The sequence below is a fragment of the Aphis gossypii genome, unplaced genomic scaffold (assembly GCF_020184175.1).
Source record: "Aphis gossypii isolate Hap1 unplaced genomic scaffold, ASM2018417v2 Contig00771, whole genome shotgun sequence".
In the NCBI taxonomy this organism is placed as follows: Eukaryota; Metazoa; Arthropoda; class Insecta; order Hemiptera; family Aphididae; genus Aphis; species Aphis gossypii.
Genome location: NW_026083274.1, coordinates 12,855 through 34,818, shown reverse-complemented (window position 1 = coordinate 34,818; position 21,964 = coordinate 12,855). Strand labels below are relative to the sequence as shown.

The following is a 21,964-nucleotide window of genomic DNA, read 5'->3' as shown; positions in this document are numbered from 1 at the left end:
GTCATTCAATGACTTGACAATCAATTTGATATTATTGTATGCGCATGTAACAAAAATATAGTTTTTAATAAACAAATAATTTTTAACCAATTTTAACATTTTAAAAAACCAATAATATAATATAATATAATATGATATAATATTTTTCTAAATAAAAATAATCACATTACTTAACTTAAGATATCTTTTATAGAAGTATAAATTATTAACATTTTATTACAATTATAATTTATGAACCATATCAATACATTATAAAATAATGCGTATTTAAACATTTGATTATTTCATAAACATGGGATACCTATTTATACAACATATAATAAGTATTTTAAGTAATATAAAATAAACATTTTTCTTACTTCTATACCCTAACTCTATCATAATTAATTTTTTCTTTGGCATACAATACATTGAATATTATCAGTTTGATGACGAATACAAACAGTATGAAAAGAATGTCCACATTTAAATGATATAAGTCCATTATTCTTACCTCTAATTAGTGGATCAGAGTTTAATGGTAATGAACACCAAATACAATAACTATTTTTTATATCAATTTGCGTACCCCAGTGTGATTTTTTTGATGATAGATTTTTAAACTGAATAGTTTCACCTATTTCTTCTTCCAAAGTTGTTAATGTATTTTTACAGTTCTATCAAGAAACAAATTATAAAATAAAATATCATTCTGTAGTTCCAAAAATATGTTGACTCTTACCTCTGTGCCTATCATTGATATATTATTATGATATTTTAGTGTATTGATCAAAGCTTTTTTTGAATTTGAACCAACAAACTGAGTCAAAATAAAACTTTGATAAAACCTAAACATAATAAAACAATTAAATCTAATTTTTGTCTATTTTAGTATAAAATATATTATTTATAATTACCAATTATCAATATCTCCACATGGTATATTATTTCTATGTTTTAAGAGTAGATTTCTAGTTTCTTCTTGACTTAAATATTGAAATGCCAAAGTTGTTAAATCAGTCCATGAAATTCCTTGATTTTTTTCTCCAATATTGCCGCAATTCAAACAAAGGCCATTTTTAAAATAATGATTTAATGTAAAAAGTTTGTCAAATAACAATTCACTTTTGTTGAACAAATGTACTTCTAACTGATCCACTAAACCCAAATGGATAGCAAGAATAATTTTTGTGTGTTTCAAACTATTTAGATTTAAAGCCGATTTTAAAACAATGGGCCAAAAATGAGGCACTTGTTTACAAAAACATTTAATTACATCTTCCAAAGAGTTTGTGGTTACATTACATTTTGTGAATTTATGTAAAATTATATGTAATTGTTCCAAATTTATATCAGCACTAGATAAATAATCAATGAGTATTTGTCCAAGCTTTTTGAATTTGCCATCAATACTATCCAAAGGGAATCCACATTTACATAAATAGTTTTTATCTTGATTTAATGTCAAAAAACTATAAACAGCATAATACAAAATGTTACAATCTGTGAAAATGCTTTTATCAAAGTGTGATAAATAAGATAAAAATATAGCATTGCATTTGTTGCGATAACTTGGCTCTAAATGATCTGAAAACTTCATTAATAAATAAAATACAAATATCGGTTTGATGTTTCTTTTGTATCCAAGAGTACGAAACGATTCAATTTGGTCCAATTTCAAAAATACATACATTGAATTTAAATACATTAATAATGGTTCTTCGGTCTTTCCATTATTATTGGAATTCATTTTCAAAATATTACAAAATATAGCAAAAGAACATTTCAAATTACCATTGAGCAAAAATTCAAAAATATTAGCTACTTCTATAACTTGACCAAATAATGTAATTAACTCACTGATTTCCAGATCTTTTTTAAAATCATTTTCATTTAAATAGTAAGTTAGAAATTCAGGGTAGTCAAATTTATTCACAATCAAGATATCTTTTGCATGTAAATCAGCCCATTTTGCTACTAAATTGCTAATGAAACTATCATTTATTGCTTTCTTAATAGTGTTTAAATGTTTTTCTTTCAAGTATTGTTGAAATGGAAATATTGGCTGTTTTATTTGTACAACATTTTCCAAATTAGATTTCACTTCACATACACCACTACATAACTGTTGTAAACAGTCTACATCTAATTTATATTCATTTTGAAGCTTTTTACATATTTTTAGAATAGGAAGTAAATTGAGTTTCTCGCGGTGTTCAAGATCCAATTTATAATTGGAAATATCTACTTCACTCTCATCAATAGGTGGCGGTTCTGGCCGATTAATATTTGAAATTTCATATGGCACCAAATCATTTTTACCTGTACTAGCAGTTAGATTATTTAATGTATCTTTGAGAGTTTTACTACTTTTTGCAATTTTATTAGTAACGTTTGACCCTATTTCCATTAGAGTGTCGTGAAATACTTCAGAAGTAGCCAATGAAACAAATGGAATTGAAGGAATATTTAACTCCATATATATCTGATCAAAAACTTGTTTATTGTATAACTTGGAATAATCACCAGATGGATACTGTTCAGACTTTTTAACTTTTTCTAGATTTATATGTATGTTAGGCATAGATTTGAAACGTAATACAGGTTTATCAGACTTTATAGAAATTAAGCTATAACTTCGTTGTAATTTATAGTTTTTTTTAACATATACATAATTTTTTAAAGAATAAATTCCAGATGGTAACTTAAAAAATTGCTGTTTTAAATAATAAGTTTTTTTAATTTTTGAGATCAGATTGTTTGTATTAACTGGTAAGTCTATCTTTTGATCTATATTGACAAGTGGATATAATTCATCAATAATGCATTTTGTATTTATTATTCTATCATAATAATGTTCTATCAATGAAATGCAAGTATTGTAATCTTCACATTCATAGCAATTAACCAAATAATTTTGAAGAGGAGTGATTTTTTCAGCAATAAGCTCACCATTTGAACACCATATATATACAGTATCTCCAATGTACTTGACATTTTGTATATTATTATATCCGTCACACCACAATAAAACATTTACTTTTAACATGTCTAGTATAAATATACTATTTGATGTATATGTAAGTAAACAATTATCCCAAATTGAATACAATTTTTTAAAATTCAGAGACTGTGGTGGCCAATTTTTACCAGAAATTCTTGATAAATCAAACGGTTTTTGTGCGCAAACATTAAGTGTTGGTGGTATAGCTAAACAGTATTTCAGTTGATGGGTACTTTTTACAATACCATTTAACTCTGCTTCCCAAATCCTAGAACCTGGTCGAGCAGAAAAGATTTTTTTCTCATTCCATGTAACAATGCAACAACCATAATCACCATCCCTAGTTTTTTGTCCAATTTGTTTAAATTGTTCTTTGGACATATCACAAACATAACATCTTGTTAATGTTGAAATCACTAAAATATCATCAGAACTATCTATTTGAATTACTTTAGAATCCAGTTCAATCATAGTATATGGTGGGGTTTGGAAAATAGCCTTTCGCTGAAAAGTGGAAAATTTATTATAATGTATTTAAAACTATAAAGTTGCATTACTTAAGTCTTTAACCATAATATATTAATTTATACTTACAACAAATAATGATACATAAATTGAAGTGACTTTTCCATTGCAATCACCAAAATATACTTGATTCTTTGAAGTCCATTCCATAGTAGTGATCTCATGTCCTAAATGTTCAGTAGATTTATTGATCAACTTTGCACCAATTCCATTTTCATTTCTTTGCAAAATACATACAATGCCTTTTTGTGTACCAAATGCAATGAGATCTTCATCTTTAGACATAGCAATTTGAGTCACAGATCCTTCCTTTAAATTAATTTATTAGTTAATATACATAAATTTATAAATGTATCCGTTACTATATTTAGGTACAAGGTAGATAACAATAGATGAAATAAATTAACTTTTAGTACCTACCTAATTAATAATTAATACAGGCTATACATATAAATTATTAGTAATTATTAGTAATAAGTAGAAAATCGATAAAATATATTGTATGTATCATCGAGTAAAAATATAAACATTTATTATTTTATTTTAAAACTATAAATTACTTATTAATACTCAAAAATCAGTTTAAGAATACCAACTTCCTTAAAATTGTGTATTTTTTTATAATTAAAAATAAAATATGTATACAATGTCTTTAAATTTTTATCCTACTGATGAGTACTCACTTTATTTGGAAGCAGTTGTATAAACTCACAAGGCTCTCTGCGAAATACATACAACCCACCACTGGAAGCCCCAAAAATGATAAAGTTCTGAGATACTTCAAAACAAGTGTACTAAAGTAGAAAAAACATTTTTAAAAACTAATCACATAATAATTAAAATAACTTTCACTGACTTTTATCCTTTGAGTGGTTTTCAGAGGTAAATTTAGTATATTTTTAATGTCAATTCTATTTAACACTAAAATATGATCCGGCATTATTTTGTCATTGGTATTGTCTTGCAACACAGCCATTTTTAAATTTAACTAAATCGATATTTATACATCCAAAGTAGAGAAGGAAACGATTTTTAATTTTATTCGACTTGGCATTTTATAGAATACACATTGTTTTCAAATTAAACTTGTGTTAAGTCCGAAGACGTGAATATTTTATATTTTACATGATTCTACTGGCTGACCATAACTGGTGATAACAGAATCAGTTAACCGATAAGGTGCTTGTTTTTGCTTTTTTCGTTTGTGATAAAAAACGTGATATTATGTTTAGTAAAATACTCTATTAAATAGAGTAAAATAAATAGTAATTTGCAATTTGCATCCAAGATCTTGAGTTGCATCCACGGTCTTAGAAGTTAACTGTAGACCGTAGTCGGTGGTATTAACTTTACTGTATAGTCAAACAAAAGCACCATGCCACCATTTTACTACATTAACATTTAACACCTTACTATAATAATAAATAATAAAGACAGTAATGTTTGTATGTAATACAATTATTTACTTGTTTTTAGTTAGGTTAGTATATATCGATGTTACATAGTCTTTGACCGCTGTTTGGATTCCTAAAATTAGGTATTTATGTTCGCTCGTCCTACATTCGTTTGCGTAATGACCTAATCGTTCACAACGGTGGCATTTTATCGAACTTTTATCTTTTATACTCTTTTTATCAAATTTTTTTATTATTATTTTTTACTTATTATACCCGTGTGCACTTCTAAAATACTCGGTCGATTTCTCTTCCTCCATTGCGTGTAAAACCGCCTCCTCAAATTTTAATGTTACGCGCTTTTAATATTATACCGATGGATTGCGATATGCCTGTTATGAATACGCTTAGTGCGTGCGTTAGTAATTCCTCCCAGGTATTGATTTCTTTATATCGGACCGCCTCAAAAGCGTTACCCTTTAATTGAGCTATTATCGGAAATATTTTTAAAAATGAATTCGCATTTAGTTTCAAAAGACGCTAAATCTGATTCTGATCATCCCGAGAAAGAAGGTACTAACTTGAGTGCCCCTCTCAAAATCTAACGTTTCTGTGTTTACCACTTTGATTTTTAGTGTTTCTGGGTTATAAGCTACAACTTGCCAATTTGTATTTATACTTTTAGACCTACAAAATATTATTCAAATGACTTACATAAATTGCATGTTTTTGAAAACTGTTTTGCTCTTGGAAATGATATAGAAATTCCGCCCTTCCTGAACTGCCCTGGGCAGTGGCGTATTTTCAATATTTTTGTGGGGGGGAGGTCTTAATATTAAGTGTAAGTTTATAACATTATAATAAAATACATACGAGTTTTAAGTTAATAATTATATATTATATTATATTATATTTCACTATTATTATGAATTTATAAATATCAATTAATAGTTTTTATAATAAAAAAGGTAGATGTCTTTTTTTTTCGCCAGTTCTTCAATAACTTCTTCAGGTTTTATTGAGTAATTTTTATTTATTGATAGCATAGCTAAACCGTTCAATCTTCCCTATAAACAAAAAAAAAAAACAAAGTATTTTATTTATTGTAAATTAAAAGAAGTTTTAAGTTTATAATAATAGTTTACCTCTGACATGGAATTCCTTAGATATGTTTTTATTCGTTTTAAGTTTGAAAATGATCTTTCATTTGTTGCAGAGGATACAGGAAGCGTGACTAAAATTTGGAGAAGTTTAAATATATTCGGATAAATTGACCGGTCACACATAGTCATAGCCTCTAAAGCATTATTAAAATTTTCCGTTGTTTGCATGAGTTTTCTCTGCCATAATTTGTACTCTGCTTCAATAATTTCATTTTGAGTCCCATAATTCTGTAAATCTTCAATGTATTTATTTGAAAGAATTATAATATCTTCAATGGAACCATTTTCCCTAAACAGAGAATCGAAACTTGATAAAATCGATCGATGAACAGTGAACCTTTCTTCTAACTCTGTAATAAATTTGTCAAGATAAAATTAAAATTGATGCTCGATAATATTGTTCCGGAGTATTTAATGGTATATTGCTTCTATTAGTTTGTTTTTTTGTTAATCTCGGAATTTTAATTTAAATATCGAATTTTTTGGCTACTACTTTTACTTCTTCAAATATTTTTTTAAAAACATCATCGGCGTGTGTTCGAAGTTCTTGTAATTCTTTTTTTGTATCATTTGCTAAATGTACAGCCAATTTAAGATCGATATTTGATTTTTGTAGGAACTTTGAAAGTGGTAAACCTATACTAAAACCTTTGTTCAATACGAATAATGATATCACAAACTCTATATCTAAAATAGAACTTCTAAGACGCCTTGCTTTATTCGAAGTATCATTATCGTCCCATTCTGAAATTGTATCCAATGCTTCAATGACATACTCATAAAGTTCCATAAAATCGTTTATTGCGTAAAATCGTTCTATCCATCTAGTTTCGCAATTTCTTTTCAATGATTTTTTAGTGGACATTTCTGATAAATTTTCAATATGAAATCGAAGGATTGATTTTCTTTTCGGAAAAATAAAGAAATCGCGAACTTTCCCCAAAGTTGCTAAACAATCTCTTATTTGTGTCGCGCTACATGATTTAGATACTACCAGGTTTAACACATGTGCTGAACAGTGTACATAAATTGCTAATGGGTGTATGTCTTTAATATGTGCTTGAACGCCATTTAATTTACCCGACATAGAGGCTGCCCCATCATACCCCTGACCACTTAAATATGTCGTATCTATGCCAAATTGTTGCAGATTATCAATTATTAATTTTGCCAATCCCTCCCTTTCCTGTCATGTCAACAGCAGGAACGAATTGCAAAAAATCTTCATGAAGTTCAAGGGTGTTTAATTCGACATATCTGACACACAAAGATACCTGTTCTATACTCGACACATCGGCCGTTTCGTCAGCGAGAACAGAAAAACATTTTGCTTCGTTTACTCTTGAAATTATTTTATTTAATAATACTTTGTTACAGGAATCGATTATTTCGTTTTGACTAGCAGAACTTGTACACTTAATGGTACCAGAACTTTCAAGATATGATCTCATATCTCTATCACCTTGGGCCCTATATCGAAGAATTGACCTAAAATTACTGTCATTATTTTGTTTGTCATCTGAGAATGTTTTGAAAATGTTTCCAGTCACGATGACCTCTTAGTGCCATATTTTGCCGACCACACAAAATAATTGCCTCAATAACAGGAATGATATTTTTACGATTTTCTATTATTTATTTTTTCCTTCCAATATCTGCGGAACTTAAAAATAATTTAAAGCAAGTTTCCTCTCTAATCACTGAGATTAAGGCAGAAAACTCAAAAAAAAAAGATGAATTGGAAGATCTTAAGGGAAAATGGTTATTCTTGATAGTACTACTTCCTCGATTCAGTCGCATGAAGTTGTTTCACAAGTTATGCATGAGCAATTTGAACGTGAGCATTGCTCGACAAACCTGATTGCGTATGGCATTGTAGAATCTTCTTCTTCGTCAATCCCCGAGAGTGTTACTCATGACAAGTCAAAATTTAAAGAAATTCTCGGATCTTTAGGGGCTTCAATAACATCTTCTTCCAAGTTTATTACTTGGTAAAAATCGTACTGATTCTACTCACCCTCTAAAAATAATCTTCGACACTAAAGAGTTGGCCTTGTGCCTGTTCAGCGAATATATAAAGGCTAAACGTTCTGGCACGCTTTTCCCTCAAAGATTTAAATTAACAAAAGACAAAACCGCATTGGAACGGAGACTTTTGCGCTCTTGCCATGAGAGCTTTGATAGCAAGACAAAAAACGGTGAGGTTGGACTGAGAATTCTATTTCACAACGGGCTTCCAAAGGTTGACTTCAACGCTTCAAAAAACTTAGATATCCAACATCAGTCAGCATCCAAGTAAAACCAAAAACTCCTGTCTACCAAGGCCCCACTAACTGGTTTCTATCAAAACTGCCGCAGGATCAGGTCTAAACTTACTAACTTTAAATGTAATGTGTCTGCTATTAATTATGGTTTTATTGTTCTTACCAAAACTAGGTTAAATGGTTGTGTTTCTGATTGTGAATTAGGCTTTGTTAATTTTATTATTTATAGATGTGACAGAAGTAACTTTACTAATACTTCTCTAAAGGGTGGTGGTATTCTCATTGGCGTACGTAAAGACTTAACTTCATATCCAATTTCTATTTTAGAATCAAATGTTGAACAACTTTTTGTGCGTATCTCTACTGGTTCATTGAAAATTATTGTTAGTGGAGTTTATATTCCTCCTTCTTCTTCTCCATTCATCTACGAGTCACACATTAAATCCGTTGAATCAATTATCCGTCAATTCCCGAATCATATTTATATTTTTTTGTGGTGACTACAACTTGCCGGTGATCATTTGGGAAAATGAAGTGAATGGGTTAGTTTACTCTTATTCAACGCCAGTAAGTGCTCACTGTATTCCAGAAACTTTTGCATCTCACTCTTTTTTCCAGAGTAATAATATTATTAACAAAACCAGTTCTCTCCTAGATTTAGTTTTTAGTAACATATTTTCTTTGGTAGTTGAGAAGTCTGATGAACCGATTGTACCTATTGATTTGTATCACCCAGCATTATATCTCTTTGTTCCTTTTAACACACCTATAACCTACTGTGAACGTGATCACTCATTTTTTAACTTTCGTAAAGCTAACTACACTAATATCAGATCTTTTATTGCATCATTTGATTGGCTTCTACAATTATACCTCTCGGTCTTGACTCCGCGGTACACGCCTTTTACGATGCATTGCATAAATCAGTCATTCAATTTGTACCTAATTGCCACTTTAAAACCTCCTCTTTCCCACAATGGTATACAAATGGTCTAAGAAAAACTTTATCACTCAAGAAATTAGCACATAAAAAGTTTACATTACTAACATAAGTAACGTTATCAACAGAAAGTTCAGAATATAGTAAATTGACTGAGTCTAGGTTTATTTAAAGTATTTTTAACATATTATTTAATAGTTTGATACTATAATAATATATCAATAATATTGTTGGTATTCAATGTAGCATGTTCCGTTTCGTTTCATTTAGTTATATACTATCGTTTTCATGTGTACCTGCGTAACGGTGCGTTCCAAAGTTGCAGCCTTCGTCGGCTGACGCTTATCAGGCGTTAGTGTGCGACCGGCCAGCTGTGGAATCATTATCAATGTTTTCTTATTATTCGGTTATGTTCAAAACTTTAAGTTTTTCATTTAGTCATGCTTTCAGTGTCACAAAGTTTCTAGTTTTTCCATTGTTTATTGTTTAGTGTGGTGACACTGAAATACCGTTCTTTTGAGTTTTTTCGTTTTCTCTCGTCCGTTACATGTAAATTCATTCACTTCACTTTTGTCCGCTGTCCACTGTCCAGCCAGCCTTACCATACTGTTTTTTTGTTCCTGCTGCAGCTGTCAAACCACGTTTTTCTTGTGCTTGTGATTTCTTCTGTCTGATAAATATCGTTCGCGCTCTTATTGCCAATCATTTAATTGTTTTTCCCCTAGTTTAGGGCGGTCATTGACTACCAGCAGAAGACTGTGTTTTTCGTGGTTTGTTGAGTTGTGTGTCCGCTGTAGCAGTGTGTATTGTGATTGTTCTTCATGTTAAGGTTAGCGGCGTTCTTGAGTGTGTGCGGGATCAATCCTGTACTTTTTATTGTATTTAAATTGATTATTATACGGATCCCGGCACCTCAAGAAGTCATAACCACAAGGGTATGTGGTGCACCAGCTATTATTAAATTGTCATCTGACCGACGTGTCACTTATTATTATTATTATTTGATATATTATTTTTGTATAATTTAGTATTGTTCAACTTGACTGATGTTAACTACTCTGTGATATAATATATTGTTAACTATAAATTTATAAATCTATTGGACCAAGTGGTCAAGTAATATATTATACAATTTCTAAGTCACTTTAATTACAACAATTGCCTTTTTATTATTATTGTTCATGGGACGGTAGTGCTATAAGTTGCCTATCCTCCCGGCCGCTAAGGCCCATTAGTTTGTTATTATTAAAGCCGAAGACGAGCCAACAAATATATTATATATATATTATATTATATATTAGAAACGAAACTTAATGTATAATAGTCTCGCTATCGGTTGTCGGTGTGCTGTTTCTTATCGGTGTTACTTATGCACAGAAAGGAGTTTCTAGTGAGACTCTTCAATTATTATTATTACTAGATGTGCCTCGCTCTGCTGTGAAATTCGGTCTAAGTGATATTCGCTCTAAGTGAGTACCCTAGGTCGGAGACGGGACTGTAAAGAAAATATCGTAAAAAGTCTAGTAGTCACAATTTTAGTTAACCTAACCTTCGAGGGGGTCGGTGTGCCTCGATTTCTGGGCTGGTGGAAGCCGCCTTTGGCGCCTTCGAGGGGGTCGTGTAAAAATCGTGTTATCAGGAATTCGGTCGGAAATTGTAATCGGGTGTCTAGAAAAGAAATCATACACTAAAAAAGTAAGAAAAGTACTGAAGTCGAGTAAATAAATACGAAAAATTTTAATTAAGTGTCTAGCTATCAGTCCTAAACTGGTGTAATACCGTTTCCCATTGCATGCCCTGTCTTTTTGTATATAAAAAAAATGTATTTAGCTAAAATGGTAGTCGAGTGTCTAGCTATCAATCATCACATCACGTAACTAAATCTGTATCCTAAATCTATATCTGACAATACAATCCACCTGCGCCTCCGACGTCGAAAGTCTAATATTGTATTGTAGGATAATTAGTATAAAGTCGAATAACATTTAAATCTAAAATCGAGTTGTCAGTTATCATTGGGAAAAATCGAATTAAACGCAATTAAACCCACCCACCACATAGGCAATCCGATTGCGTCGGATCGTGGACAATGTGTGAATAGTAGGTTATGATACCAATATAGTATAATATGAACAATCTCATATCGTGTCCCGTCGCATGCCTGGTTCTTTTTTTTATATTATAAAATTTATTTAGTGAAAATGGTAATTGAATGTCTAGCTATCAGTCATCATAATATGATGTAAATTGATGTCCAAAAGTTAGATCCATAATTGTCATACTTCCTAATGTCAAAGTTCAGATGTTGTTTTTGATATATATAAGAAACTATAAAACATATCAGATGTCATAAAAATTGAAAACATAACAATTCAAAATTTACTCGCTTAACGCGTTATAGTAATACACTTAATAATATGTATATATACTTATAATAATAGCGGCCGGTGTGCCTCGGTGTAAGTGTGCCTCGCTCTGCTGTGAAATTCGGTCTAAGTGATATTCGCTCTAAGTGAGTACCCTAGATCGGAGATGGGATTGTAAAGAAAATATCGTAAAAAGTCTAGTAGTCACAATTTTAGTTAACCTAACCTATCCAGGGGTTATGGAAGGCGCCGAGGGGGGTCCTAACCTAACCTTAGATGGGGTCGAGTGAAAATAGTTTTACGGGGAATTCGGTCGGAAATGGTAATCAGGTGTCTAGAAAAGAGATCATGTACTAAAAAAGTACTTAAGTCGATCGTTGTGTTTATAAGTTATTACCTATAGTTAATATACCTAACTGATAGTATTATCATTGTTATCGCTCTCGGTGTAAAAGTTTATCTCGACATAATTGCCCGGCTGTTTTTGGAATGTGTAATTATGTAATAATATATATTATATTACATACCTATACATAATATAAAAATACGAAAAATGGTAATTGATTGTCTATTAGTCTTCAACCAGTGTAATACGGTGTTCGGTCGCTTGCCCGGTTCTTTTGTGTTTGTAAAACAAAAAACAAATGAATTCGAAAAATTGCAATTGAGTGTCTAGCTATCCGTCCTCAACCAGTGTAAATCTATTCCTGTGAAAGTGTGATGTTAGTTCTTAAACACATACATATTATATTATAATTTAATCGACCACATCATATATTGTACAATGTACACATGTATTTGAAAATCAAATTAAAGGAATATAAAGTATTTTAAAGAACACTATAGTAAAGTGTAATATTAACAAACAATAAATATATATTATTGTATACGTAAAATTAAACTTGGCAATAATACGTTTAAGTATTGGAGTTTATTCTTTTTAATTGTTTGTATTGGTAAATAATTAAGAATATTGTATATTTTTATGATATATTTGATATATATTTTGAACATGAGACATAAAAAAAAACATACAGAACAATGTGTATTATAATTATTATTATAATGTAAGTAATTAATGAAAATATTACATGCATAAAACGCTGTACATGGTGTGTGTTATAACAATTGTTATGGTCAACAGTGTCTGGTTTGGTTACAAATCAGTAACTACAATGCTTAATATGTTGTATTATAACAATTAAAATTTTTGTTCAATGAAACAATGTCAATCATTACTTGTTATGTTTCTTAAGGACATTGACAAACAATATAAATACAAATTAAATGTGTAAATACGACAAATATTTACGTTGAAAAAGTGCGAGGTACGAACGTAATGAGAATGTTGTTGACCACATCGACCGACGATCCCGGAAAAGAACTTAAAAATAATAGAACGCATCAGTGGCGCAACCAGGATTTATTCAAGGGGGGGGGGGGTCCAGGAACATTTTTTATTTATTATATATTGTTTTTTTGTTCTCTTCCTGAGTATATACTTTATACATTGTAAATACATTTCATTGCTTTATATACACAATTATATTATTATACCAACTCTAATAATAATTATAATCAATACATTTTGATGAAAACTTTTGGGTAACTTTAAAAATATAAAATAAAAATAAATACTATGGCATGATCCAAGGGGGGGTCCGGGCCGGGGTCCACCCCCTGGTTGCGTCCTGGAACACATTAAGTTGTAAGTATAAAAAAGCGGCATCCTCGAAATCACATACGGACTTTGTGGTAATACTGCCCGGTAGTAATTCGCGTTGCATTCTGAATTGGACGACTATAAATTATAATGCATATCCCTGTAATACTCGGGGCGGATGCGCTAATTAATTAGCTTATATGAATGATAGAAATTGTACTTACCGGTCTGTAAAACGTCCAATGAAGTTAAAAAAAAATATATATAATATATAATATGTACTAAAAAAAGTACAGAAAAAAGTGCAAATTTTTGTTTACGTAAAGACAAACGTGTTGCAAGAACGTCAAAGAAAAATTGCCTGATGCAGGCGCACCGGACCCAGGTCCTCAACGCTTTTCGCTCTCTACTCCGCCACAACATGGCACCAGTATTAACAATTAATATTAAATACCGCACATAATATAATTTAATTAATATTACAAAGGATATTATTAAATATCAATTGTCAATCGTCACTAATGGGTAGACCGATGGACCAGACTTGCGGTTATTTATAGTACTAATTCCAACCATAAATGCGTAATATGCAATGGAACAACGAACGTCTTACGGACGCTATTCAATTTGAATTGTTCATTCGAAGTGAGTACACGTATTAGTTATTTTAACCTTTTCGCGTGTATTTTTTATTTGTTTTTAGGTTAACTGTAATATGTCATTTTACTTTTTACTTAATTAATAATTTAATATTAAATGTTATAGCTGATTATGTTCAGTTTCAGAAACTGTACGGTGATGGTCAACACCGACCAAAAATGCCAAAAAAGTATGAATATCAAAAATAATGAATATTTACAATGTTACCTATACACTTTTATTTTTCAGGATGCTATAAACTGAAGCACAAAAGGCCATCTGGCCCGTGATTGTACGTATATTTTGTAATTATAAATATATTATTATATTATTGCGCGGGGGATGGCGGCACTTATTCTCCGGACACCGTGACTTGCCCGAAGAAAAATGTCACCCGGTGACCGCGAATCGAACCAGCAACCGGCTGCGCCGCAACGACGCCTTAGACCGCACGGTCACCTCGTCCCCCAATATTATTAATTAATATTGATTGTTAAAAATATGATTTAAATACAGGACAGAGAAGAATGTCCAAGCGGTAAGCAATAAGTTTTTTATTGTTAGCATTTTTATTATTATTTTTCTAAATTTTAAATTTGTTTTGTTTATTTTTTCAGAATAAATAAAATATAATCAATATATTCTTTAAGAGTTTTCCTGGTGTCTATATTTATATTAATATAATATGAGTATCTAATAATTAAATAATAGTATCAGTTGTAGTAGTGCAACTTCAATGTATCATGTTTGTAAAGGAAAGTATAAATTTGATCAAATTACTTACATTACAATTACAGGTATTTGTGCAGCTCATAGGTTAACATAATAATAATAATGATGTGTTAACATGTGTGTTTTAAGTACCATTATAATTATGTTGAGTGTTGGCACCGTTGGTATTGTTATAGGTATTTTTTTATTTTTTGGTAGTAGCATAAATATTTAATACATGTATGTATGCTTATTCAGCTTATTGTAATCTTAAGTATATTGTATTATATTAATTAATTTTAAAATATATAATGCAATAAAATATTAAAATGTAAAAAAAAGAAATTAAGCAGTATAATAGGTAATAGGTATTGGTTAATTTACATGAGCTATTGCGTATAATACAGTTAATTTTTTTTTTTTTTTTAATTTCATTTTCACATAAAAATGATGAAAATAGAAGAATTTTTGTAAATGAATTTAATATTAATAAGAATAAATAACATAATATACATTTAATAAATTCATATTTACCATATTAAGTTACTATAATAACATGTCCAATGTCCATCCAACATATTATATTCAGTCATAACAATTCTGCTTAAGTATACACACTCAGTAATATAAGTAAGTAGGTATATATATATATATTGGTATACCTCATACCAGTGTATGTATTGAAATGTCACACTTATAATCATAATCATAACTATACACTGTATAAACTCTTGTTTCTTATCCATATGTACAGTGTCAGTGTGTTGTATCTATTATAATAGTCCAATATATTAGGCAAAACATTAAAACAAATCAAATAGGTATCAATTGCAATACAATACAAATAATATAATAACAATATAATAATATAATATTAATTATTCAGAGAAATTGTTACAGTATACATTAAAACGTATTACACATTACATCATAGTCAATTTAAAGGACATGCATAATAAAATACTATAAGAAAAGTGTCATAAACATTTCCTACAGAAACTCTTAGGTATGATTAAGAATATTTGCAATTACAACTTTGACTTACCTAACTATACCTGTACCTAACTCTTTCAGGGGCTTTTATTATTGAAACATATCAATTTTATATATATGTGTGTGTGTGTGTGAATAAATATTATATTGAAAAATGAAGAGTATGCCATCATAAATTATATACCTGTAAAATTCCGTATAATTCGTGTGTAATAAAGCTTATATTAATTGTCTATTTAATATAACGTTTCCCAAAGCAACGTACACTTGAAAGTTGAAACCCTCATACCTATAGGTATTTACGTAAAACGGGTTGAAAATACAACATATTATAATATAACAAACAGCCGATAAAAAAAAAAAAAAAATCGAAAAAATAATAAAATCGTCGAAAACCCGCGTAATAATCGAACCTAACCTAAGAAAAACGCGTTATCGAGACGGCGGCGTTGGAGAACCGTCCGTTTTCGCGATAACGACGGCGGCGGGCCATGGAAGAAAAAAACGGCGACCGAGGCGCACTCTTTTCATATAACTTATCTATAAATCAATTCATTTTCAAAATATTAGAATTATTATTATATTATATATATGGCTGAAATAAAACTGTTATCAATCATTGCTATTAGTAATAATTAACGACTATTTTCATTATAAATAATTATTTGTTTGTGTTAATAACAATTTTATTAATATTTTAGGCCATTAAGATATACTAATTAAAATGGAATATAAAAAATTAATTATAAAAACATTCGTGGCGACAGTAACTGAAGAAGTTACAAAACGCTTATTCGTATGTATAATAATTTAAAAATTTATAAATAATATATTATTTATAATGATAATTTATTTATTATTAGGAAAAAATTATAGAAAAATATGATGAGCCGCCGTCGTGTGAGGAAGAGCTTTTTGAATTTTTTCAAAATTTTTAATCAAACTTGACCTTTTTAATCTAATTTCTTTTATTCAACTTGATCTTTTTTATCTAATTTCAATTTTTTTATTTAATTTAGATTTATTTATTTATTTATTTAACTTATCTATAAATCAATTCATTTTCAAAATATTAGAATATTTTCCGAATCGACCGGGGAAAATAAATATTGATTTGCAAATTCTGAAAACCAATTTGCAAATGTTTGCAAATTATTTGCAAAATGTTGGTGGTATTTTGAAATTCTTAGCTCAAAAGGGGGGGCTGCGTGAAGTTGGCCCCCCTTGCCTTATTTTATTTACCCCGTTCCCCCAGACTGTATGGCCAATCATAGGTATATTAAATAAAACATAGGAAAAAAATATCATACTTTTCATCATATTCATAAATGGTTGGATCTTGAGCATAGCATACCTAAAAAATAATAATATTATTAAAAATATTAAATAAAATAGAAACTTAGGTTGTAGATATAAAATATATATAACTAAGAATTTAGGATAAATAATTAAATATTTTAGGTATTTAGTTACTTCATTTTCAGATTTTTGTTTATTTATTATTATGTTTTTTCGCAATACATCATCGTTTTCCATAGATTTTTCAACGTCTTCTGTTGTATGTGTTGTTTGTGTTTTCGGCATTTCTTTTTCATGTACGATATCTTCGTCAACTGTAAGAATTTCCATTTCATCGGTTTTATTCGTTTGATTTGTACTTGAATCAATCTGTGTCTTGTCGTCTGGACCATTCTAAACAATAATATGTATAACTTTATGTGTGCAAACTCTAAGACACTCAATAGAAAATGAACAGGCTGGATACTGTAGGGCGATATAGGTTATAATAATTTAATTAATCACAGTAAAATATAAATTATATTAATAGTCAAATAACAAATAATAACACTGCTCGCCGACGCGAAACATAAAATACAAAATATAATAATTATTAAAAATACAAGTAATAATTTAATTCGACGACGCGGAACATGTCCGCGGGCGGACGATGCAAACGCAACGGACGCCGGACAAAAACTGACTATTCGTCGTCCGTTGATCGTGAAACGATAATCGATGGACGACGAAGATTATAACATAGATTATAATATATTTATTACTACAGCTTCCTAAACCACTCTACATATCACCTAACCTTCTCAAGATATTCAAAAATAGTTTTAATGTCTGGGTCAGTTCCCTGTTTAATAGCAAGAGTTTGATTGAAGGTACAAGCCTCCAATACCATTATCTGTTTACAACGACTTAACGCATCTACATGCTGCATACGCGATCCTGTGCGGTGTTCAATATCATAGGAATAGTTTTGAAGAAACATGGCCCACCTAGCTATGCGCGGATTTATATCCTTCCGTTTTAGTGTTAATGTTATACTATTACAATCAGTAACTATCTTGAAATGTATCCCTAATAGATATACATGAAAGCGCTTAATAGCATTAATAATTGCTAACATTTCAAGCTCATAGCTATGATAACGAGACTCAGTTTCTGTAGTTCTATGGCTATAATAAAATATGGGGTGATAGTTGTTGTCAGCTTGCTTCTGAAACAAAATAGCACCGTACCCATGACTGCTAGCATCACAGTGAAGTTCTGTACTTGCTTTAGGGTCATAAATAGCTAATAAAGGTTGTGATCCTAACTTTTCTTTAATAGAATCAAATGATTTTAACTGTTCTTCTCCAAACTCAAACATAATTCCTTTCTTTAGTAGGTTATAAAGAGGTTTAGCAATAATAGCGAAATTTGGAACAAAACGTCTAAAATAAGATGCTAGTCCTATAAAGCTTTGAAGCTCCCTATTATTTTTTGGGACTGGATAGTTCTGAACAACACAAATATTCTTAGGATTTGGTTGTATACCAAGTTGGCTTACACTATATCCAAGATAAACTACCTGGAATTTAAGAAACTCACTCTTATCCAAGTATCTCAAGTTGTCTGTTTCTCATAACACACAAAATTGGCAAGCAAATCTAAATGTTCTTCAATAGACTCAGTGGCAATCATAATGTCATCAAAATACACAATTATTTCTTTTTTCCGAATAAATTCACTAAATATGTCTTGAATAAAACGACTAAAACATGAGGGACCCGTAGCCAGACCAAATGGCATTTTTAAGAATTCAAATTGTCCTAAAGGTGTTATAAATGAAGTATATTTTATTGAATCTTTGGCAATATTAACATGGTGAAATCCATCTTTAAGGTCCAGGCAAGTAAAATATTTTTTTCCTCTTAATAAATCTATGTTATCATCTATTAATGGAAGGGGAAATCTGTCTTTTACAATAAATTTATTAAGCTCACGGTAGTCAACACATAATCTATATTCACCACTTTTCTTTTTTACTAAAACTATAGGGCTACTGTATTCAGATTTACTAGGCCTAATTATTTTTTTACTTAACATGTTATCTAATATCTTTTGAAGACACTTTTTTTCATAAAAGGAAGACGCCGTGGTCTGAAATAAAATATTTTATCACTTTTTAATTGAATAATCATTTCTTGGTATACCTTATTATCATTATTATCAATAGTACTCGCCGTTAAATATGAATCTTTGTAAATTTGATTAACTTTCATTTTAACATTTACTGGTAATGATTTCTCTATATTCAAATCAATATCTAAATTATCATTATTTTCATCATTGAAATTAATAGATAAGATTTCTTCAAAAGAAATGTTGTCACTTTTGCTTTTAAAATTAATAAAAATTGTCCATTCTCAACACTTAAAATTATGCGAGGGTGAGATAAAAAGTTGCGTCCTAATAAACAGTCACTCTTAATAGTATCGTTGGCACCACATGAAAATTTATATTAATAGGAATTTCAAGATCAGTGTGAAAAATGTCAGCAGAGAATTGGTCAACTACACTAAGTTTGATGGTTAATACCAACTAAATCAGATTTAGGAGGTGCAACTCCTGATACATAATGAACAATAGTAGATTTTAAAAGGCTAACAGGACTACCAGTATCGACAAGTGCATTTACCTCAGATAGAACACCATTGGGGTACTTAATAGTAATACTTATCATATAAGGGGGTACAATACATGGGGGTGACCTCTCTAATAATGATACATTCTCACCAATTCTGTCGTTTTGCTGATTACTTCGGAAGTCAGGGCAACTTCGTTCCGAGTGACCCAAACTGTGACACTTTTGACAGATACGGGTTGGACACACATTGGCGAAGTGTCCAAGCGATTTGCAGTTAAAACACGTAATTTGAGACAGGTCCTTCTGCTTACGGATATTCGATGATTTTGCCGATGATTGAGCCTTAGTTGGTTCTCCCGTTACCGGTCGATAATTTGTTGTTAAATGTTGATTTACTTTATTATTTTTACTTTGGTTAACACCGTCGTTCAAACTCTTAGAATTCTCTCCCACACGAAAACGAATATTACGCGCAACATTCACGGTATCGAACGCACGTAAATCAGATAAAAGTTCGTTTTCACTTAAATGGTCACGTGCTAATAAATAATTGCAGAGATCACGGGAATACAAGCCCTCGACGATCTGTCGCTTTTCTTCACGAAACGATAATCCAATTTCACGACATAGTCTAGACTTGTGGTGGAAATAATCGAATACACTCTCATTTTTTACTTGGACACGATTAGACATAATACGAACTCGATCGACCGTATCAAGTGTATGTCCGACAAACGTGTTCTTAAATTGATCAACAAAACTACTCCAAGACGTAAATGTACGGCCAATGTACCAGTTACGCGATGGGCCCACTAGCTTAGTCCGGACAATTTCCATTTTAAAACTTTCTGGCCATCCATGTAATCTGGCAACGCTGTCAACTGAATCAATCCATAATTGAGCTTCATGGCTAGCTTCTCGTCCCGAAAATTCCGTTAGCGAATTATTGAAGTCTGGCATAACAAAATATCCATTTCGGTTATCATGAGCGTTAACGGTCGCAGCCGGATTGATATTGTTTGTTATCGAATTGTTGTTTTGTTTCTGTGATAAACGTTCTAACCATAGACATAATATATTTATTACTACAATACTGGCTTTGATTATTTTAATTATAAATATTAGTACATTCAACTATGCTTATACGTTGAACGGCGCATGGGCAAAAAGGAATAGAATGACTAAATAATTCGATTTGTACGTATTTTTTTCTTATAACATCATACTATGTCTTGAAGATTATTATGCTCTGCATTGATGTGAATTATATATATATATATAAAAAAAATGTTATGTTTATTTTTTCATAAAGCTTATGAATACAATTGAATACGTCATTTTAGTCATTATTCAAACAGGAATAGTATTTTTTTAGTTTTCTCATAACAATTGTTTTATTTTTATTTTCCTTTATGTCCGGCCATCGTGCATTTATTTTAATTATTAGAAGAAATATAATTATATTGGTAACGGTTGTACCTTTAATTCCTGTTCACTTTTTAAAGACTTTCTTAGACATTTCCTGTGACACGTCTTTTTGCATTGTACACATTTGTAAATCGATTTGAACAATTTGATTTTTTTGCAAATCATGCATTTTTTTAATGAATTTGGAAAAAAAAATGATTTTACAAAATTATGATTTTCGAAAATATGCATTTTAAACGGCGTTTAATTAAGTTACACACGACGTTTTCAATGTAATGTTGATTACGAACTGTTTGTATCATAAATTTATTAATTGAATCCCCGAATAACACGAGTTGCTATTGGTTTCTTTCATGTAATGTAACTATTATTTTTCTTTTCAGCCAGATAGTATTTTATTTGTTAAAATGTGTATTTTCATTTATTATCCTTATATTATTAGCTCCGTCTCTCAAGTACCTCTCGTAAATTTTTTCACCAAAATTTCACAAGTATATTTAACCACAAAGACTTGTTTTGTAACTTAAAGGGAAGTTCAGAATTTCAAACATTAATGCCACCCCAGCACCCCAGTACCATCAAAATGATTTTATTGATAAGAAATTTACACACAATTGTGTAACCAAATGTAATCCAATATTCCATAATCTTTATAGTTTCAAATATACCCCTGCTTTAATAGTTAGGTACAATTTGTCGTACTAAGCTTTTTTTTTTTTAATTTATGTCATTCCGCATGTAGTATAATTTGTGTCTGTTAATACCTATTTACATTCCTAAATTTATTGTTCTACTCTGTCATACGAATATATACACTCAGCCCACCGCCACGGTCTTGGTGTGAGCTAAGTAAAAAAAAAAAAAAAAAAAAATAACTGCACATAGGTACTTATATGTAGGTATAGTATATGGAAGCAGGATTTTTCCATATTTTAACTGTATAAAATACAGACAAATCTGTATAGGAAATAAGTAA

The 21,964-nt window shown here is 30.2% G+C and overlaps 2 protein-coding genes, 1 long non-coding RNA gene and 1 pseudogene across 5 annotated transcripts; 1 reads left to right on the top strand and 3 right to left on the bottom strand.

Moving 5' to 3' along the window:
* Nucleotides 1-95: 95 nt before the first annotated feature.
* LOC126555261 (uncharacterized) lies at nt 96-4,651 on the bottom strand. The gene is made up of 6 exons (XM_050210211.1): nt 4,365-4,651; nt 4,192-4,302; nt 3,578-3,817; nt 897-3,487; nt 722-827; nt 96-656 (listed from the first exon to the last, which is right to left on the bottom strand). Exons 1-6 carry the CDS (start codon nt 4,482-4,484, stop codon nt 384-386), a joined length of 3,441 nt encoding a protein of 1,146 aa, XP_050066168.1. The 5' UTR covers nt 4,485-4,651; the 3' UTR covers nt 96-383.
* Nucleotides 4,652-5,846: 1,195 nt separating this feature from the next.
* Nucleotides 5,847-6,930, bottom strand: LOC126555267 (52 kDa repressor of the inhibitor of the protein kinase-like; annotated as a pseudogene).
* Nucleotides 6,931-13,936: 7,006 nt separating this feature from the next.
* On the top strand, nt 13,937-14,916 carry LOC126555266 (uncharacterized). The gene is made up of 3 exons (XR_007606796.1): nt 13,937-14,127; nt 14,187-14,475; nt 14,555-14,916. It is a non-coding gene; the product is annotated as an uncharacterized LOC126555266 (long non-coding RNA).
* A 299-nt stretch (nt 14,917-15,215) lies between these two features.
* Nucleotides 15,216-21,529, bottom strand: LOC126555265 (uncharacterized). Of its 3 annotated transcripts, XM_050210217.1 has the most exons (5): nt 21,040-21,512; nt 19,710-20,618; nt 17,115-17,333; nt 16,952-16,995; nt 15,216-15,418 (listed from the first exon to the last, which is right to left on the bottom strand). In XM_050210217.1, the coding sequence occupies exons 2-5, from the start codon at nt 19,806-19,808 to the stop codon at nt 15,361-15,363; spliced, it is 420 nt and encodes a 139-aa protein (XP_050066174.1). In that variant the 5' UTR covers nt 19,809-20,618; nt 21,040-21,512; the 3' UTR covers nt 15,216-15,360. The 3 variants fall into 3 exon arrangements, 2 of the variants coding, with proteins under 2 accessions (XP_050066174.1, XP_050066173.1); XM_050210216.1 differs by lacking the exon at nt 19,710-20,618 and having other exon boundaries at nt 21,040-21,487; XR_007606795.1 differs by lacking the exon at nt 15,216-15,418 and having other exon boundaries at nt 16,661-16,995; nt 21,040-21,529.
* Between the last annotated feature and the right edge of the window lie 435 nt (nt 21,530-21,964).